At 35.8% G+C, this 18,017-nt stretch overlaps 1 protein-coding gene across 10 annotated transcripts in view; it reads left to right on the top strand.

Annotated features, from left to right (window-relative positions):
- LOC106080160 (mastermind-like domain-containing protein 1) overlaps positions 1 to 18,017 on the top strand; it is a 40,486-nt gene that overhangs the window by 9,159 nt on the left and 13,310 nt on the right. For 2 of the 10 annotated variants that reach the window (XM_056013595.1, XM_013241502.2), the window contains exons 3-11: positions 8,679 to 8,705; positions 9,178 to 9,243; positions 9,655 to 9,763; positions 12,046 to 12,336; positions 14,256 to 14,369; positions 16,760 to 16,823; positions 16,929 to 17,065; positions 17,156 to 17,259; positions 17,699 to 17,875. In XM_056013595.1, coding sequence (XP_055869570.1) covers positions 8,679 to 8,705; positions 9,178 to 9,243; positions 9,655 to 9,763; positions 12,046 to 12,336; positions 14,256 to 14,369; positions 16,760 to 16,823; positions 16,929 to 17,065; positions 17,156 to 17,259; positions 17,699 to 17,875 — 1,089 coding nt within the window. Of the gene's footprint in view, positions 1 to 1,077; positions 6,089 to 8,678; positions 8,706 to 9,177; positions 9,244 to 9,654; positions 9,764 to 12,045; positions 12,337 to 14,255; positions 14,370 to 16,759; positions 16,824 to 16,928; positions 17,066 to 17,155; positions 17,260 to 17,698; positions 17,876 to 18,017 lie in introns of those variants that run through there. The other 8 variants (XM_013241509.2, XM_056013596.1, XM_056013592.1 and 5 more) reach the window with 7 other exon arrangements.

The following is an 18,017-nucleotide window of genomic DNA, read 5'->3' on the forward strand; positions in this document are numbered from 1 at the left end:
ATCTCCAGTGCCTTGGCTAATACACCGGTCCTCCAAGGAGGAACATGTTCACCAGACATTGAAGAGTTCCCTTTTCACGTGTGTGACCTTTGATCTCTCAAGTCTTAGATTTGTTCCTTTTCTTCCAGTTATGTATATAAATAAAAGTGTTCGCTAAGGTTAAACAAATGTGCTTACATTTTTTTATACAGATTTCAGATTTACTTATAATGCGCGCGCACATTTTATTGTAAGCACAGATAATAGTAAAGTAAATTTTTGAAAATATTGACATTAATTTGTAGTTTAAGTTGGGGGCTTTGTTAGGGGAAAGCATAATACAGTCGGACTCTGCTTTGTGATATTGTAAGTAGGTCCGCCACATGAAATACTGCACTCTCCCTTAATCGGATTCAAGACAATACAGTAAAACATTGACCTTTTTATCTCTCTTAATGAGAACTTCAGTATTGCTTTTTTCTTTGATTTAATCCTAGACTGTTTTTTTTTTAAATTAATACGTGAAAGAATATTTTTTTAAAAATACAGTCTACTAAACAATGATAAACACACAATGGAAGGCATTTTTTTCTCTACTTTTATCATACCACCAAGAACTCACGAATGAAAATTAAAAAAAAAAAATTATTAAAAAAGTCATTTCCAACTGAAGTTGTATTTAACTAGTTGCTTATCTCCGTGTGTTTTCACAGCTTATAATGAGCCATTGAACAAGGCACAACGCTAGTGTGAGCGTACCAGCTACAGGTAGCCTCTGTTGAAATTCCCGAACGTGCTGCTATTTTTACATTAGGCCTAGATACCCGCTCTACACGCGACGCTGGCATCGATACATCCGACACTGTCGTGGTTTGTTTCGGGGGGCTAGCCATCTCACCGCGCCAGCGTCGATACCACAGTGGCAGCTCTCTACGCTGTCCAGCGGGCGTATTTTTGCCAGCATCGATACTGACGTTGTCAGTTCTGGCCAGCAGACGCAACATGGAGGTGTATGTGTTTGTGACGTTGTCTCCCTTTTTTTTTGTTTGTTTTTCTTTCGTTCACATTTCTTTGAAATAAGTGAAGACAAAACGTCTCTTTTTTTTTGGTCGTCTTCTTCCCCAACTCCCTGTTTTGTGCTGATGGCGAAGGATCGCGACAGCGAGAGACCGTTCGTTTGGTGACGTGGGCTGTTTCAAAGTTTCGGACACTGGGTTATTGTTTCGTCTTAGCGGGATGTGTGGACTAGGCGACATTTAGTTTCGTTCCATATTTGTGTTGCTGTTGTTTTCCTCCTGAATTTTCTTCCACCGTACAAAGTAATTCAAAAAGTGTGGACTAATTTGGCAAAGTGTGGCAGTGGATTGTGTGCCGTGTTTCACTTCCTTTAGTAACCTGGACTACGTGATCAACCGTTTTGGTCTAGCACAGAAGTGAGACATTGGGACGTAGAATCTAATTACTACTCTTGTATTCTGAGAGGGAGCTCGTCGTGTGGTTTTAATGGGTGGGACCCACGTGATAAAACACGCCGACCAAATGGAAGATGCGTGCTAATGAGTTGTTGATATCCGGATGCAGTTCTTGTGTGATTTGTTATGCGGCGGTCTTTTAGGAAATTCGTTAAAACATATTTCCCCCATCCGTTTCTCTACAAGTTATTAGCTCAATAAGTGGATCCAATTCCTGCCTCTTGGACACTCAGGTTTTGCCTAAGTAGTATAACGAAATAGGGTTCCTTATTATCCTTACTTCCAAGCCAAAGAAAGGTTGCTTGCTATCACTGCACGATTCAATGGTCTCCCCTCAGTCAATAGGTGTACATGGCAACTTGGTTTGGTTTTTTTTTCTTCTCAGATACAAGCCGCGGATTTGACTGTTTAACTAAAATAAAGACGCGAAAGAGACCCAACTTGTTTGCTATTGTTTTTTTTTAACTGAGGACATCTTGGAATGTACTACATAACATTGTAGATTCTAGCCAACAGGTGACCAACTTAGTCCTTAACACTTTCTCTCCTAACTGACGATACCAGCGTTGATTCTACCAGAATGTGGTAAATAATTACGGAGAGAAAGAGTTAATAGTGCAGTGAACAGAGATCCTCTCCTTCCCCGAGACTGAAACCCTTATGTTATGTAGTCGATACGTTTTTAAAATACTTTCATCTTCTTAATGTGATCCCCACTTTTTCCCCCTCCAGACCGCCATCTAAATTACGCCCTGTGGTTAATTAAACTCTGTTCATCTGACATTTGTAGTCAAGAGCTTGTTTATTGATAGCTGAACCGAATGTGCACAATAACTTTGGTGCTCTATGCATTGATTTGTATAACTCTTGCCAGACTCCGAGTTGACCTTTCATGCAACGGTAACCTGTTATTGATTAGTGTGTATTTCCTGGCCATAAATAATTTCTCAACACAAGGTCTTAAGCTACAAAATAAAAGGTCGAATTCGACATGTCCGATTTACAAAGTTGTGGCAACGACAGGCAACACTTTAAAAACGAGTCATTTGTTGGGTACGCGCATCTGATCCAATTAAACTGTAAGAAATGTTCGGTGTTAGTCAAGTCTTAGAATGAGTAGAGCTGGAGTTGAACGTTCTAAATAGATTTGTATATTCTTGTAGCTGTAGTGTTATTTACTGCAGTGTCTCAGGGTTTTCTTTCTATGAAGTAACTGCAAGCCACGCACACCATTGTTTACAAACATTAGGTCATGGATTGAAAACGGCCTGTTCTAAATGGTTAGAAATTTGTTGGAGGGACCATGTGTGTATGGATAGACAGAAGTTGTCACAGGACTTTCAGTCAAGCTAAACATGTTGTCATTGGTACCAACATCAGGAGGACATGCTGCATGCATCGAGTTGAATGACCAAAAGAACGTTTCTTAAGTATAGATCAGGACGCACATTTAGTCATGAAATTGGGCATATGGCTGAGTGGCATCGACCGCTGGGTTGTTGCACTGATGGGCTCAAGTTCAAATCTCGGATGTGCTCTAGGAATATTTTTTTTTTCTGAGCGTTTGAGGACAGCGTGAAAACTTGCCAAATAGAACCTAGCCTTTCCAAGAAGCTAAGAGTAAAGGCAGTGACTGTGTTAAAGTAACATGGTGACGTACGCGACAAATGATACTTTTAGAAAAAGAGAGCTTAGAAATACGAATCCAAGGACCTTTGTATATTCCACTAATCACGTTGACCTGACCATGTAGAACTCACATTGACTTGGGAAACTTTGAACTCACACTGTTTACCAAGTGGGGAAGGATGATTTTATTTCCTTAGGCTCAACGTATTTCACGCCAGTGTCGTCTGCTATCTTAGCCTAAGCTCTATTGTTTATCATTTGTCTACTCCAGAAATGTTACACACTTGACCCTAAGGGCAGTCACTAGTTCAAACCTCCTATCTGGTTCTGTATGAGTTATCTTGCCGTGGCACTGATAAACAGGACGTTGGTCGTGGACGCTTTAGCTTGGGAAAAAACAAAGCTAGTCCGAAATAAAAATCTCCTCGTACTCTACGTGATTCATCTGCTCTCCATCTCGCTTGGTCCAAGTGTTTTGTCCCACGATGTTCTGTTACACCTACTTAATGCCCCTGGACGTTACTTGTGTAGTCTATGGATGCTGAATCCTAGGGTGAAGACAGAAATTCTTCTCAACCATTGATTTTGATTGCAGAGTTGGTTAAGTTTAGATGATTTCATTTCTCTCTATTATTTGGTTTTCAAACACATATTTGCAAGTAAACATTTTATTTATTTGGGTTCAACTGGCAATCACCGCTTCTATTGACACTATGAAAAATGCGCATTGATGGCCTTCACAATATGCACATTATTGACCTATGTTGTAATGAGGGAGCTGTAGGCAGGCGACTTAACGAGTCTAGACCTTGTGTCTGCTCAACAGTGGACAGGTATAATTTCTGAATAAACGCCTTGACATGAACTACAAAGACCCGGCCAAGGCAGTACGTCATTCACGGGGGGAAAGCTTAAGCCTGACAAATCCCTAACCAATGCAGACCTTCCTTTGAGTGCTGTGTAGATATGTGGCTCCAGCACATTTACTCTACTAGCTGGTCTTGTCACAGGAGGTGCTGGTCTTGTAGATCACCCCAGAGTTAGAGTTTATCTATTTTATGTTGATTTGAATAAAACAAAAAAAAACTATCAAGATGTACAACCCCAGTTTTATCAGCGCCTAAAAGTGCACATCGTCGATGTATATATATATATATTTATCTCCATATTGCCTCGATGTCGTTGTAGAGAAAATATGAAGACAAAAAAGTAATAAGGTTTATGTGAGAACTATTAGAGGACCAGTCACCATTTCCACCTGTTATTGACTATCAGAGAGAGAGAACGTTGTACATAACCCCAACGATGCATTCATGTCAACACATTGGAGTTCCAAAGGTCTCCTTACCCCCTCCTCCAGTGGAGATCCAATGAATGCCAGTCTAGCCTAAGAGGAAACCTTTGTGTTAAACGAGTGCGAGCATTATTATTTAAGCTGCCTTTTTTTTTCTTTTCCTATCGTTGAAGTAGGAAAGCCATTGCGCAATCCCATCACTAGTGGAGCTAGTCGTTAGCTCAATTCAATACACGACCTGTTTGATAACTGACGATCATTGCAATTATCCATGTGTGTGTGTCTCTCTTCTTTAGGAAAGATTTGAACAAAATCTATACCAGTACAAGCACTTTATTAGGAAAAAAAAAAGGTGTGTGTGTGTGTGTGGGGGGGGGGGGTTTCAGGTTTATGTAGATGCCTCAAGCAAGCGTCCAATAAAAACTATCAAAAGTTACTCCCGTAATAAGTTGTGACATGCAATGAACTGAAATAAACATCCCATTGTTGTCCATGACAAAGAATCCTAAACTAAAAATTTGTTGTCGCCTTGAGGTCTTCCGTATTTCTTCCCCATGACCTGTGCAGCTGTGAACTTAAAGGTCGATGTCTTGTGCTGTACGTTGGCTGACTGTTTAGTCAATACTGACTTAACCTGTTTTGTTTGCCTGCAGCAAATCAACGCCCACAATTATTGAAAACAACAGCAATAACCCCAGTCTTATCTTCTTGGCATTTCACGTTCCTTTGCTGGTGGGCTGTTTTTTCCCCAAGTAGAAACTTGGTTGACATGAGACTAGCAGGAACTAATGTTTGGTTTATTTATACACTAGTAGTTAAGACTATTCGGGCTGGTTTCTAGGCATGCAATATTGACCTCCAAGAGACTGCTGTTTTGTCTCTTAATGAGCACGTCTTTTCTGTGCCGGGAGAAATGATTGAACACAATGAGTTGGTCGAATCGTGGTTTTTTTCCTAAGCCTGTTATAATGTAAGAGTAATGACAAAGTGTGTTCATTGGTGTCACTGATCAGGCCATGGTAGCTGTGCTTTCTTAGGTGTGTTAGGAAACCAAGTATTTATCTTGACATAACCCTTTTAGGGCTGGGATTAGTATTCGTGTGAACTTTGTCTTTAGGAATCTTCCTTTTTGTAATTAGGAACTTGTTTTTAACACTTCTAACATAAATTATCATTTAGCATCCTCGTTCTGATTGTATTGATTTCTTAACGCGTGTCAATGTTTGAATACTACATTGAAACATTTCAGACAAGAGCTGCAGTTTGTTAAGCTGTGCCTGTGGTTCTGGCAAAGTCATTGTTTTATATACGCAGTGTGAACTAGTGCACCATTCAGTAGTGAGTTCAAAAGTGTAGAGTTAATGAAACACGTTTGAAAGAATCAGTTGAGTGACACTTGACATTCTTTGGATTACTGCTGGATAGAGTTGGATGCCAGGACACCACACCAGTTTCCTCTTTCGCCAGCTGGCAATGGCAGGCCTTGGCTCTATCATGCCCTGAAGTCCAGTTCCTTGACACTGGCATCACGTGGTCTACAAAGCTGGACCTGCAGCCCTCCTGTGAGGGGGATCTGTATGCGTCCAATGGCGAGTTCTTCGGGCCGCTAGACTTGAGCAACCTGCACATGCTCCCTGGGGATGTTTTCTACTACGCCGCGAATTCCAGTGTGCTGTGTGTGCAGCGGGACGAACTGGTCAAGTTCATAAACAAGGTAGCTGTCGTCTGCTTCAGTGTTGCTTTCCGTGAAAGGTCTCATTCCTAAACTCAGTGGCTGTCAGTTGTTAAAATGTCTGTTTGTCTAGTGATGATTACATTTTTTACTGGCGTGAATGTATGTTGTTGCAAGTTCCCTTTTCTAATGAAAAAAAAAAAAGGTTTTATTATTACATGTATCATTGTAGTTCTTGTATTTATGTAGTTAAACAACATTGTTGTTATTGCTTCATTATCAGGCACCAGAAAAAAAATCTTAGAAAGTGTCTTAAATGACATTTGTCTTTGTATTTTATACATGTTTGGAATGTTTCCTTCAGAATGGAAGATAAGGAGGCTGAGACGTACCTGAGAACCTTAGCCCCATACCATTAGACCAGGAATACATTGCTTTATAATTTATTTGATTGTTTGTAGTGCTGACCTAGGATGAATTTATGAAGAAAGTCTAGGAAACTCGAACTGCTTCTTTCAGTGTTAAGCCTTTACATTTGTGATAATGCTTGTAGATGAATAGCCAATGTCACGAACTAGTGTCAAGACGAAATGGTTGCTGACACAGATCTTCCCGTGTGTTCCCGTGTCATCAGTTGGTTGCGTCACCTCCTATAAACAACTGCGAGCTATTGATCCTCTGGTAATAGCTCGCCTCCATATTGATTTCTTTTCCTCCTCTATCCCCGTCCAAATCTACTTTTTTTTTTTTTCTTCTTCCCCATTATCTCAGCGCCCTGACTATCTGGACTTTTGAAATCCCTGGCCAGGCCATAGAGAGAGCCTAGTCGTGGGTTACGTCCGTAGGATCTTGTTTGTAAACAGTGGGCTTCCAAGTTCCATGGGTCCCCGTGTTCAACAAAACACACTTCACAGCTATAGGATGGAAGGGAAATTTGGGTGAAAAAGGGGGGAGGGGCTGGAAAGGAATGGACATCACGGTCACATGTGCATTAGATCTATTGACGTAGTAAAACTGTGTGGGCACCCCCCTCCTCCCCCAAGTTAGCCGTGAAACAGTGTTGTTCTCAACTTCCTACCGTTGCTGTGATCCCTAAAGACGGGTCGTAGGTCAGTCACTTGAGCCGCCACCAAGCACGGCATCTCGTGACGTCATATCTGCTGATAATGAAACTTACCCTTCGGCGCATTATTATCTAAACACAATACATAGCTTTGAACAGTGTGTCTATAGTCTCGTAACCCTTGACCTTTGCTGGCCAGGCAAATCAAAGCCTAGGTAATATCTTGATGTCCTATCTTAACGCACGGTTGAAGTTGTTTGAAAAGCTTTTGACTTAACAATATAGAAGAAAATAGATCTACATTATTTTTTTACAAAGCTTATCAACTCTTTCAGCCTGTCTGGTATACCCATTTCCTTTCTCCGATCAAGTTAAAACTTTGCACTAGTCCATTGTCCTTAACAAAGCATGAACTTAAAAATTAATTAATGAAGCAGTGGTAATACATTAATCTTGTTTGATATAGGCTGTAAAAAGGACTAAAAACATCCTAGAGTTAATGTGCAGTTCTTTCTCTTACATAAGGAATATTACGAAAGTGAAACTGAAATTGAATACATTGACTTTTAGTGAATACTATTTATTCCTATTTGCGACTTGGGATTCCTTGGTTGAACTCTGCGCCTCACCTGGCTCTGCATTCTTGATTGGGTTTTAGGACCTCATTGTCATGCTCAATAGAAGCCTCTTGAGATAGAGATTTCCATTGGATAGCAAAACCAAAACAAGTGGGGCCTGTTGCCACGTTACATTGATCTGTTAGAGGCCAGAGAAATATATTCAGCAATGACCTTTACTTTTTTAAAACTGATCTGCCTTTGTATCAATCACCCCTGTCTCCACAGACAGGCCAAGTGAGCCACTCCCCCGCACTAGCGTGGGTGTAAGATCTTAGTGGCTTCCTGTCCTAGCTGAAGTCTCGTTTTATGTTGGCCATTTTCTAGACTGAGCTGACCAAAGTTTTCAACACATTTCAACATAAACAAAACTCGTTTGGGGGGGGGGGGGTAAAACAGATTTCACTGCAGGTGTTAAACAATCTTTAAAAAAAAATAATTTCTCAGCATTTTCTTTCTTGTTAAATTTAAAGTTCACACAAGTGAATTTTCAACAGTTAATTGCTCATTAAAAAGATGCTGACATTTTGTGGTGTGTGTGTGTGTCTGGAAGCTATAAAACAGTCTGGAGAACTTAGGGTCAGTTTGACTGAACTTGTTGGCATACAGATTTTCTATCTTTAAACTTCAAGAGGGGAGTGTGGGATTTTTCCTTTCTTAGATATTATCAGCAGTTTGTTGGAGGTGCTACCTTATGCCTTCAATCCACACACACACACACACACTGCTAATTAAAGCACACTCTCTCTCACTAGATAAACACTACTCCACCTGCCATAGGTATTGACAGGCACCTTTTTGTTGTGCCTAGCAATTAGCTCCACTATTGTTGTCCACCACATCATGTGACATTGAAATGTCATGACTAAGCACCAACAAAGTCACCTTGTGTAGATTCAGTCCCCAAGTTGGTGGTAGTTATTCTTACACATGTCTCTCTTCCTTCTTTCAGCAGGAAGTGAATGAGGAGTTTTCCAGAGTAAGTTCTTTTATGGGGGGAAAACAAGTTTGTTTCCTCAGTTTTATTTTCATGCTGTTTTCTATTTTGATCTACACATTTTTGAACTTGTGTTTGTTCTGTTGGTCATATGATTTATTACACATACTATGTTCATAACTTTTTTCCTTACAAATTTGTTGTTCAAGTTTGGGTGTTGTTTTTTTTTTTGGCTAAGTGTTTTTAAAAAAACAGGAACTTCTACCTCACACAGCAAGCTCATTTTTTGTTGTTCTAGAATTTGTAACAAGAAATTGACATTTTTTTAAAAATTAGCAATGAAGGTGTGGCTGTAATTGTTTCTAATGTCAAAAATATTGTCAATTCTTGTATTTCTTTTTGGATTCTTAAGAAAAAGTGATCCAATGTTGGTTAGATTTATTACATACATAATGCAAGATAAAATGTAATTATATTGGATCAAGTCTTTGAAGAAATCTTGTTTCTCTTTCAGACTCCTGCCTCTACTCGGCTATTGAACCTAAATCCTTCGGCTCAACCTTTCCGCCAGACTCCTTCTGTAAGTGTGATCTAAGATTTTATTCTGATTTAGCAAACAAAAAGGATACATGATTTTGAATTGTATTGTTTGTAAAAGAATTTGTTGAAGTCAAGCACAATCAATCAACATACACAATTATATTCCTCCCTAACTTTATGATTTCATTACTACACCAATGATGGGAACTTTTTATGGCTGTAATATTTTTCACACATAAATAAAATATACATCTAGTAATGGGCAATAACATAAATTTATGGGCATTATCAATACACTTGTGTTAAAAAGCGCTGGTGTAGACAATATCCCACAATCAATTGCAGATATATTTTTTTCCAATCACCGTAATATTTTGCAAAATATTTTACTTTTTTTACTTAGAAACTTCCATAACTTTTCCCATAACCACTTTTATTCTTTCATCACCAGGGTTCTACTCCGCCCAAAAATCTCAACCCTTCGGCACCTATATTTCAACAGTCTGGAGAAAGATCTCCTTCTGATGTCAATTATCTGGGTCAAGAGGCTGGATCCCCAGGTGAGTAGTCGTCTGTGGCTGCTGATTTCACATGATATTCATCCTGGTGGTGGTAGCATTCCACTTCTGTTGTCAGCTTTCTTGTCTTATTGTTTTGACTTTACAGTCAATCAGTTTAAGTGCCAGCTAAAGAGGTTTTCTAAAAAAACAAAACATTTTGAAATAAGGAAATGGGAATTGACTAATAGCAGCTCCTCATTATGAATGTATATTCAACATTCCTCCTCATTTGGTAGACTAGCAATCTAGGGAAACTAACAGAGTTTGAAATATTTATTATAATGTTTTGCTATGTTTAAGTAGTAAAGGTTCTATTTCTAAAAATTTATTACTAAATTTTTGGTTATTAAAAAAAAAAAATTAATATAATTTTTCTGCACATCAAAAGCTGTCAGATTTAGATTTAACTTCTAAGTGATGCCTCTGATATGTTTATTATAAGCACACTGACACTTGGCTAGTTCTTGGACAAAAGCTACAACAATCACTTATATTTTTTTAGAATAAGAGACGAAAAATTAGATTTATTAGTGTATAGGATTAATTCTCCGAAATGACTTGTTTGAATATCACAACTTAAATAAAGTGGATCTAAAACCTGCCTTATCTGACATGCACCTTCTTATGTAAAGAGCTAAAACAGAATAATCTCATTTTAGTGCCAATGCAATGGGATGATTGAGTTTGATAAATAAAATCATCTTTTTTTTGTCCTGGGTATCAATATCACAGAGTATGTAAATTACTTGTCTAGGTTACATTCTAGCCACTAATCACATCTTTTTTCTGCCTTGTGGTGTAATATTGTTAAAAGAATGTGCCATATTTCTGGCAGAATTAACGTAGATGCCTTAATACAAAATTAGTTCTTGCTGGCTTGACTTGTCTGTTAGTTTTTTATTTAGAAAAATATTGATTTAAAAAAATGATTTAAAAATAATTTAAGATGACGAAAGCTTTGGCCAGGATAATTTATTTTAGTGTTTATATAAATGGAATAGTGAACGACCCGAGTTAAGTTACAAAAGCAAACTGCATTAACATTTCTTTATACAACAAAAGCGTGAACCAGTGTGGCTGTTGTTGAAAACATTCTGAGTTTGGAAATAATAGAATTGTAATGTAGCTCTACATAAAAGAAAACATATTGAATGGTGAATAGAATAACAAAATTTAAGTTCCTGTCATTTATTTCGAATTTGTGTGAAATTAGAACTAGCATCATCAGAGCCAGTAGACTTGATATATTTAATATTGAAATATTTTTTTTTAACATTTTAATTTAGATCTAGAAAATGAAACAAAAGTATTAACAATGTGCTAGTAAAACAACTTTTTTTCTGGAATTTAAAAAGACTTAACAGGATTTAAATATCTTATTCTTAAATCTGAACATTTGAAAATGACATGTTTTTGAACAAGTACATTATGGATATGGGTTTTAAAGGACATCTGAAATTTATGATACTAAGCGATTTTCAAAATAAATTTTCTCTTAGTTCCTAGTACTTGAATAGGATGGATTCTTGGCAAATTAATTGGTACATTGTTAAGAACCTCTTTAGTTGGTCCTTAAATACCAGTGAATAATTAGTTCAAAAGCATTCACTTTGTATTTTGGATGATGATGGCTTAATGAACACTACAAATATTTGTGAAAGCAATTTAGCCTAGGAGCAGTATAATGTAAAAACTGAAATTATTTTTGTACAAGAATGAATTTTAAATTAGTTAATAAAGAAATTTTAACGAGCCATTAGGTAGCAACAAGTTTTCTTGATAATGATCTATACTTCAATGATATCTTGGTTTTGATTTAATTACTAATGATTATGTTGTAATTTCCCGTAGCTGATTGAGAATGTTTAAAGCATACACATTGGAAGTAGTCTTTCTTATCTGTCTTGCCATGAGCCATCATTATTTTGTTTTTTAGACCTGTGAATCAGGTTATTTTAAAAAATTAAATGTTCAATGTTGCATATTAACAAAGCACTAATATTAAATGTTGTCTTTTTAACAGTATATTTTCTGGAACATTTTATTTGGGTTGGATGTAGTTGTAGATCTGTATTGTTAGCAGCACACTCAGCTTATACTAAAGATCTTGTCTTTAGTAGTAATCCTCAAGGTAGATATGTTTCAAGGGTAAAATAACCATCAGAGATAGAGACTGTTCCTTGCAGCAAATGTTAAACTTATGGTGAGGTTTTTAAACCCAGGGTCTCTTTAGCTTTTGTTGAGGTAGAAACTGTAATGCTGCTTTATCATTGCTGCTGCAGGTCTGTTGACCAATGGAGGTATCCATCACTACGGCACAAATTATTCTTTGGGAGCTAGCAGCAACCTCTCTAAGCTGCAGGCCCCTCACCAGATTCCAAGCCTTATGGTGAACGGTGCAGCTCAGGTGGCACCCCACGTGGCAGCTCATCCCATGCTAACCACGGGCGGTCGAGCCAACCATCTAGTGCCTAGCTCTAAGACACAATACTTTGTTGCTGTTCCTGATAACTTGAATGGACCTGTTCCACGGCAGCAGCAGCAACAAGCAAGGATCACATCAAATCACCTTGGTAAGTAAACAGTGGCAAAGAACCAGTCCAACTTGGCCATTGGTCAGAAGACACACACCAGCAATGATCAGATTTTGGCTTCTGAATTACCTTTTTTTTTTAATGAGTCTAGTTCTTAAGGAGTGAAACTATACAGCAACAACATCTAAAGCCTCTATAATCAAGTAACATTCCATTACCACATACCTGTATACTAAAGTGCAAAAATAAAAATAAAAATATTGATAGTATAGCATGTATGTATACAGAATACAATGCTGTGGTTGATAGCTATTTCTATTCTATTTTAAAATGATGTGAAATTTAAGAAAATGGGAATTTTAAAAATATTTCTTGGGTGTAAAGCAACTTCACTGACTCTACTAATATTAAGTTTGTGTTATTTTACTTTTGCTGAAGTAAATTATATTAACTAGAAAAGGGCTTGAATGTCCAGTATATATATATATATATATATATATATATATATATATATATATATATATATATATATATATATATATATATATATATGTGTGTATGTATGTTTATACATATATATAAAGAGATATATGTGAAATATGTTAGGCAACAATTCCTTGTATGCATTAGTATTATTGTTTAATATTATTCACTAATTTTGTTGACTGTGTATTTAGTGAATAGTTTCACTCCTACTAGTTTACTAATCCATTTTTACCCTTACCTTGCATGAACCTGTTGCATGAGTAGACCATTGAAGTTATTTACTTTGCTATTGGATGTTTTGACTTATAGTGCTTCTTATTGCAAACCTAACTGCTTGTATTTCTTCATCAAACTTTTTATCTAACTTCATAAAGATCTTTTTTCAGCTTTGTATTTTAGCAGTCTTTTTAACTTTAAATTCATTGTGTACTTGTTGATTATTTTTGGGGAAGTTAAAATAGAATTGTAAAAACTATGTTCTTAAATTTAATTTGTATTTACCGACTACAATTCTTTATGTAGTTGTACAGATTACATGCTTTAAAAAAAATTTGACATCAGCTTTCCACTTGGTCTGCTTGATACACACAGTTCACTCTCATTGCTTTAGAATTGTATATTAAAAGTAACACCAAACCAACTTGTTTTGCACCTGTGATAAGGGATGTTACACTGAAGTTTTTTTTTAAAATGAGAAATTAAATGACTAAAATGTATGAAGTGCACATATTGTCTTAATGCCCTGTTTTACTGTAGACAGTCTCACAAATTGATAGAAATTTCAAGTAACCACATTTTGATTTTTTAACCTTGTAAATGTCTATTCTTAAAATGTTTATGCTTCATTATAAAATGTTTGTTCCGTGGAAGGGTTCACAAATGGCATATGTATTTAATTTTTTAAATGCCAGTAATACTAAATAAATAGTTCCTCTACAATTGTGTGCCTCAATGGTGCCCAATGTTTTTTGGCCTGATCAATTATTTCCTTCAAGCTATTGCTGCCCACAGGTTTCATCTTCACACACAAAAATGAGCCCTATGGAGCTAAGCCTCTGCCTCTTCTTTATTCTCATTATCCATTGTGGGCTGACATTTTGAGGGGCCACTGTTTCAGAAGTGGGATATGGCCTTAAGTTGGGCATCTCTGGTATGCATAATTAAATAAATATTAGAATAAAAATCCCAAAAATCTTATCACCCTTCCATGGATTCATCTATAATGCAAATGTCAAGATGTGCAAAACAATTTGAAGATGAAACGTCACAATTATTTCATATTTTTGTTATTCCTCTTAAAAATTGTATGCTGAAGAATTGTATCACAGTCCACATGAGTTGTTCCTGTCACAACTTTATCCCTCTTTAGAGTTAGGTTAAGGATTAAAATTAAACGATCTCAAAAATTCAAAAGTTGTATACATGAATAGCAGTTTTATTAAGTAAACAAAGACATTTGTATTTGTAACCAGGACTAGGAAATGGTGAGCCAGGAGACAACGTGCTGCCCAATGAAGCTGTCCCTCCTGTTGGTGGAGGGGAGGAGGAAACAGAGGAAGAGGGGGCTGATGCAGCAAGTAGCGAAGGTAAATTAGACAAATGCAATTGTCCATCTCTTTTTATTTTATCCACCAAGTTCGTGGCTATTCATTTCTAATAATGTATTAATCTATTAGAGTAAATCAATTCTATTTAAGTGTAAATATTTTTGAGCGTGATTACTTCCAATGAAACAATGTTGTAAAGTGATCACTTTAGCTGAAGATTAGTTCAAGACGTTTAATAAAAATATAAAATTGTAAACATGGCAAAAACTGTTAGAAACTGCCCATATTCAAACACAAGTACTTTCTTAAATTAACAAATATGATCACTGAATGATTTAAAAGGGAAAAGAAACCAGAATCTTCTAATAACAAATAGCATTAGATTTGGGAAAAGAATTTTAAGCCAGCATCTTTTCTATGCATCAAATGTGTTACCAAATGTGGAAATATAACAATTGTTTAAGGTAAAATTCCAATGCTTCCGTTGTCTTCCCCAAGACTTGTTTTTATTCCATGAAGGAAAGGTTAAGGTTGTTTAACAACCAATTTACTATTCAAAATCTTGTTAGCATATCAAGTCTTGGAAGTAATATAGTGACATTTTTATACATTTTATTTGTCACAAGCTGTTTAGATCTGGGCTCATTTTTTCTAAGAATCATGCTGTAAAAAAAACTGTCTAAAGTAAAATACACAAAACTAAGATGTATTGCCAAAGATTCCTTTAAAGGTCTATTCAATGAATCTACAATAAATTTAAATAGAAATGTAGGGCCACGTAAACTAAACCAGTTAACACAACGCATAGAGACTATTATTTAATAGGTTGAAAGCCTGGAAGAGAAGTTCGAACCTAATTTAAACTCGTTTTTCTTTTACTTCCAAATTTCTGCTTTTAAAGCTACATATCCAAAGGGAAATGCAGCTATTTTTTTTGTTACTGTCTGTCAGTTTAGATCTCAAAAACTAAAAACCCTTTTAAATGTGTACCTTTTTTTCTTTCAATAGTTATGCATATTGTAAGCACATACATTTAAACCATTTCTTAAACAATGGGTTATGGGCAGTTCTAGTTACCCTTTTGTTTTTAAAATGACCCACATTTAATGTATGCAAAAACATTTAAACCATTTGTAAAATCTTTAATAAGCTGTTTATGTAAAACACATTGTTGCATCTTAGCTCCATATACACATATTTATTATCAAGAAAAAAAAAGTTTGTTTTAACTGAGCCCAAAATAATAGTAGTTGATCTCCCCTTTTGCCTGGTGTGATAGAAACAGTTTCATTCATAATCTGAATGAAAGTATGAAGCTTTTCCTGCTTGGGGCTAGATTTACTCCAATCAACTTCAAGTAAATGGGAGTTGATTGTTGACACCTAAAATCTAATGGAGCTCTTTTTTACTACCCCACCATAACATTCTGTATATAGTGGACTAGCTATAGGCCAAGCTTAGCCTAAAGACAATGCACACACAATGTATACAACATTATCTATATATATATTGCTGTTTTTTTTTAAAAAAGATTTTCAGTAATGTTACTGTGGGATCCAGGAAATAGGTTAAAATTAATTTTCAATGGAGCTTCTTTATATGTTAGAAAAACATATTGAAACAAATCAAGCAATGATTCTAGTGCTTTATAATATTTTGATTAGCACAGCAGGAGAACAAAACCTTAGACATGCAATCTGATACTTAAACACTTACAACTAGAAATGTTAATGTTTGAACAAAAAATGCTTTTATTAAGTCAAAAAGACATACAATCGGATACATAGAAACTTTCAATTAGAAATTATAACATTACCATTAAGATTTTTACAAAAAAAATTCCTTTTTTAAGTCAAAAAGACATACAATCGGATACATAGAAACTTACAACTAGAAATGATACCATTAAGATTTTTACAAAAATTGCTTTTAAGTCAAAAAGTTTATTTTTAGTGATTTTTTAAAATGTATAATACACATAGAAGAGATTTTTTAAATGTACATTGAATCATAACATGCAGACTCAGTATTTTAAAACAGCCAGTATAGAAGTCTTACTTTTGAACATGTTGAAAGTCAGTAATTCATCTAGAAACTTAACTTTTGCACTGTCCTGGTGCAATAGTTGAGCTAGGAATTGTTGAAAACAATATTTGATTGTTCATTATTATATTCTAGTTGAAAACCTAGTCAAAAAATACAAATACTTATTGGCCATAAAAACACTAATAACCTATTGATTGATTCTAAAACTACCATTGGAAAAATAATGTCAGTGTAGTTTCTTGTCTATTAGATGAATGATAGTCATAGGAAACAACTATTTGTGTAGCCTCATCTGGTCACAAGCACCAGTAGGGCCTTAATATTTCAATAACATTTTTTTTTGTGACATTTTATTTACTGCTTGTATTTTTTACCATTATTAGGAGGCAGGTATCCCGAGTCTGTGCTTGAGCCTATTAAGAAACAGATGCAGTTTTATTTCTCCTCGTAAGTGATTCTCTCTCTCACCTGGTCACCACATTTAGCTCCATCTCGTTGTCGCCATTCACCTGCTCATTAATCACTTTCTCATTATAGTCTCCGTTTTCACAGAGAAAACTTACCCAATGACAAGTTTTTAAATTCTAAAATGGATAACGATAAGTACATACCGCTGGAGCTGTTTCTTGACTTTGGTAGGATCAAGCCTATATGTGACAACTACGAGCAGTTGGCCCAGGCTGTAGAATGTAAGTATGCTTGGTTGGCTTTGAGTTCTTGATGCAGTCAGTGGCATGTGAAGACCTTCATTGAACATGTTGTATTTTCTCTATTTGCAGTGAGTTCCATCTTAGAATTGAATGAGTCTAGAACTAAAGTTAGAGTTTCCCAGTGCAGGAAAACTTTGACACTGCGAGGTTTCCCTGCGAATGCCACAAAAGAGGTAAGTTTTGAACTGTCCACAAATTTTAGGTTGGAATGTGCCTTCCAATCATAAAGAAAAAAAGCAAATGATTGTAGTTACTAAATAGTTTTCAATCAATCAATAAATGATCTAAATATCAATAATCAATGTTCACCCGTTGATGTTTTGTGGTAGCAATAACAAGGCTAGATCCTGTTGGATTGATAAATCAGAGCTTGAACTCATTGTTCTGAATCACAAAAATGTCAAAATTTAAAAAAAAAAAAGAGAGAACCATTTTGACCTTCTTGCATATTACAAAGTCTGTGTTAAGTCAGTTGACTTTTATTAGTATTATCTTTAAGTTTAAATACATATTTTTTTTAGATTTCAGTGACATTTGTAATTGTAATAATATTGATTTAGAAGTTTGTTCAGAATTTTTTTCTAAAGCGGACGTCTGTTTACTTCTACACAGGAAATTTGTGAATTCATTCTGAGCATAGGTGGGCCATCACCAACTCATATAGAGTTTGTCATGTTGAAAGAGAAGTGCTCCAACTGGTATGTCAGCTTCAAAGATGAGTCCATTGCCTTGAACTGCTTTTTTAAGTTACATAATGCCAAAGCAGAATACAAAGGCTATCCTATTGGGGTAAGACATACCACATTGCAACTGTTCATACAAAATGAAGTGGTGTTTCTGTAATAATTTCTTTGTATATATTTCATTACATGTAACACTTGATTAGGAGAGTTAATTATTTAGTATATTGCTACTTGACATAAAAAAAAAT

The sequence above is a fragment of the Biomphalaria glabrata genome, chromosome 16 (assembly GCF_947242115.1).
Source record: "Biomphalaria glabrata chromosome 16, xgBioGlab47.1, whole genome shotgun sequence".
Lineage (NCBI taxonomy): Eukaryota > Metazoa > Mollusca > Gastropoda > Planorbidae > Biomphalaria > Biomphalaria glabrata.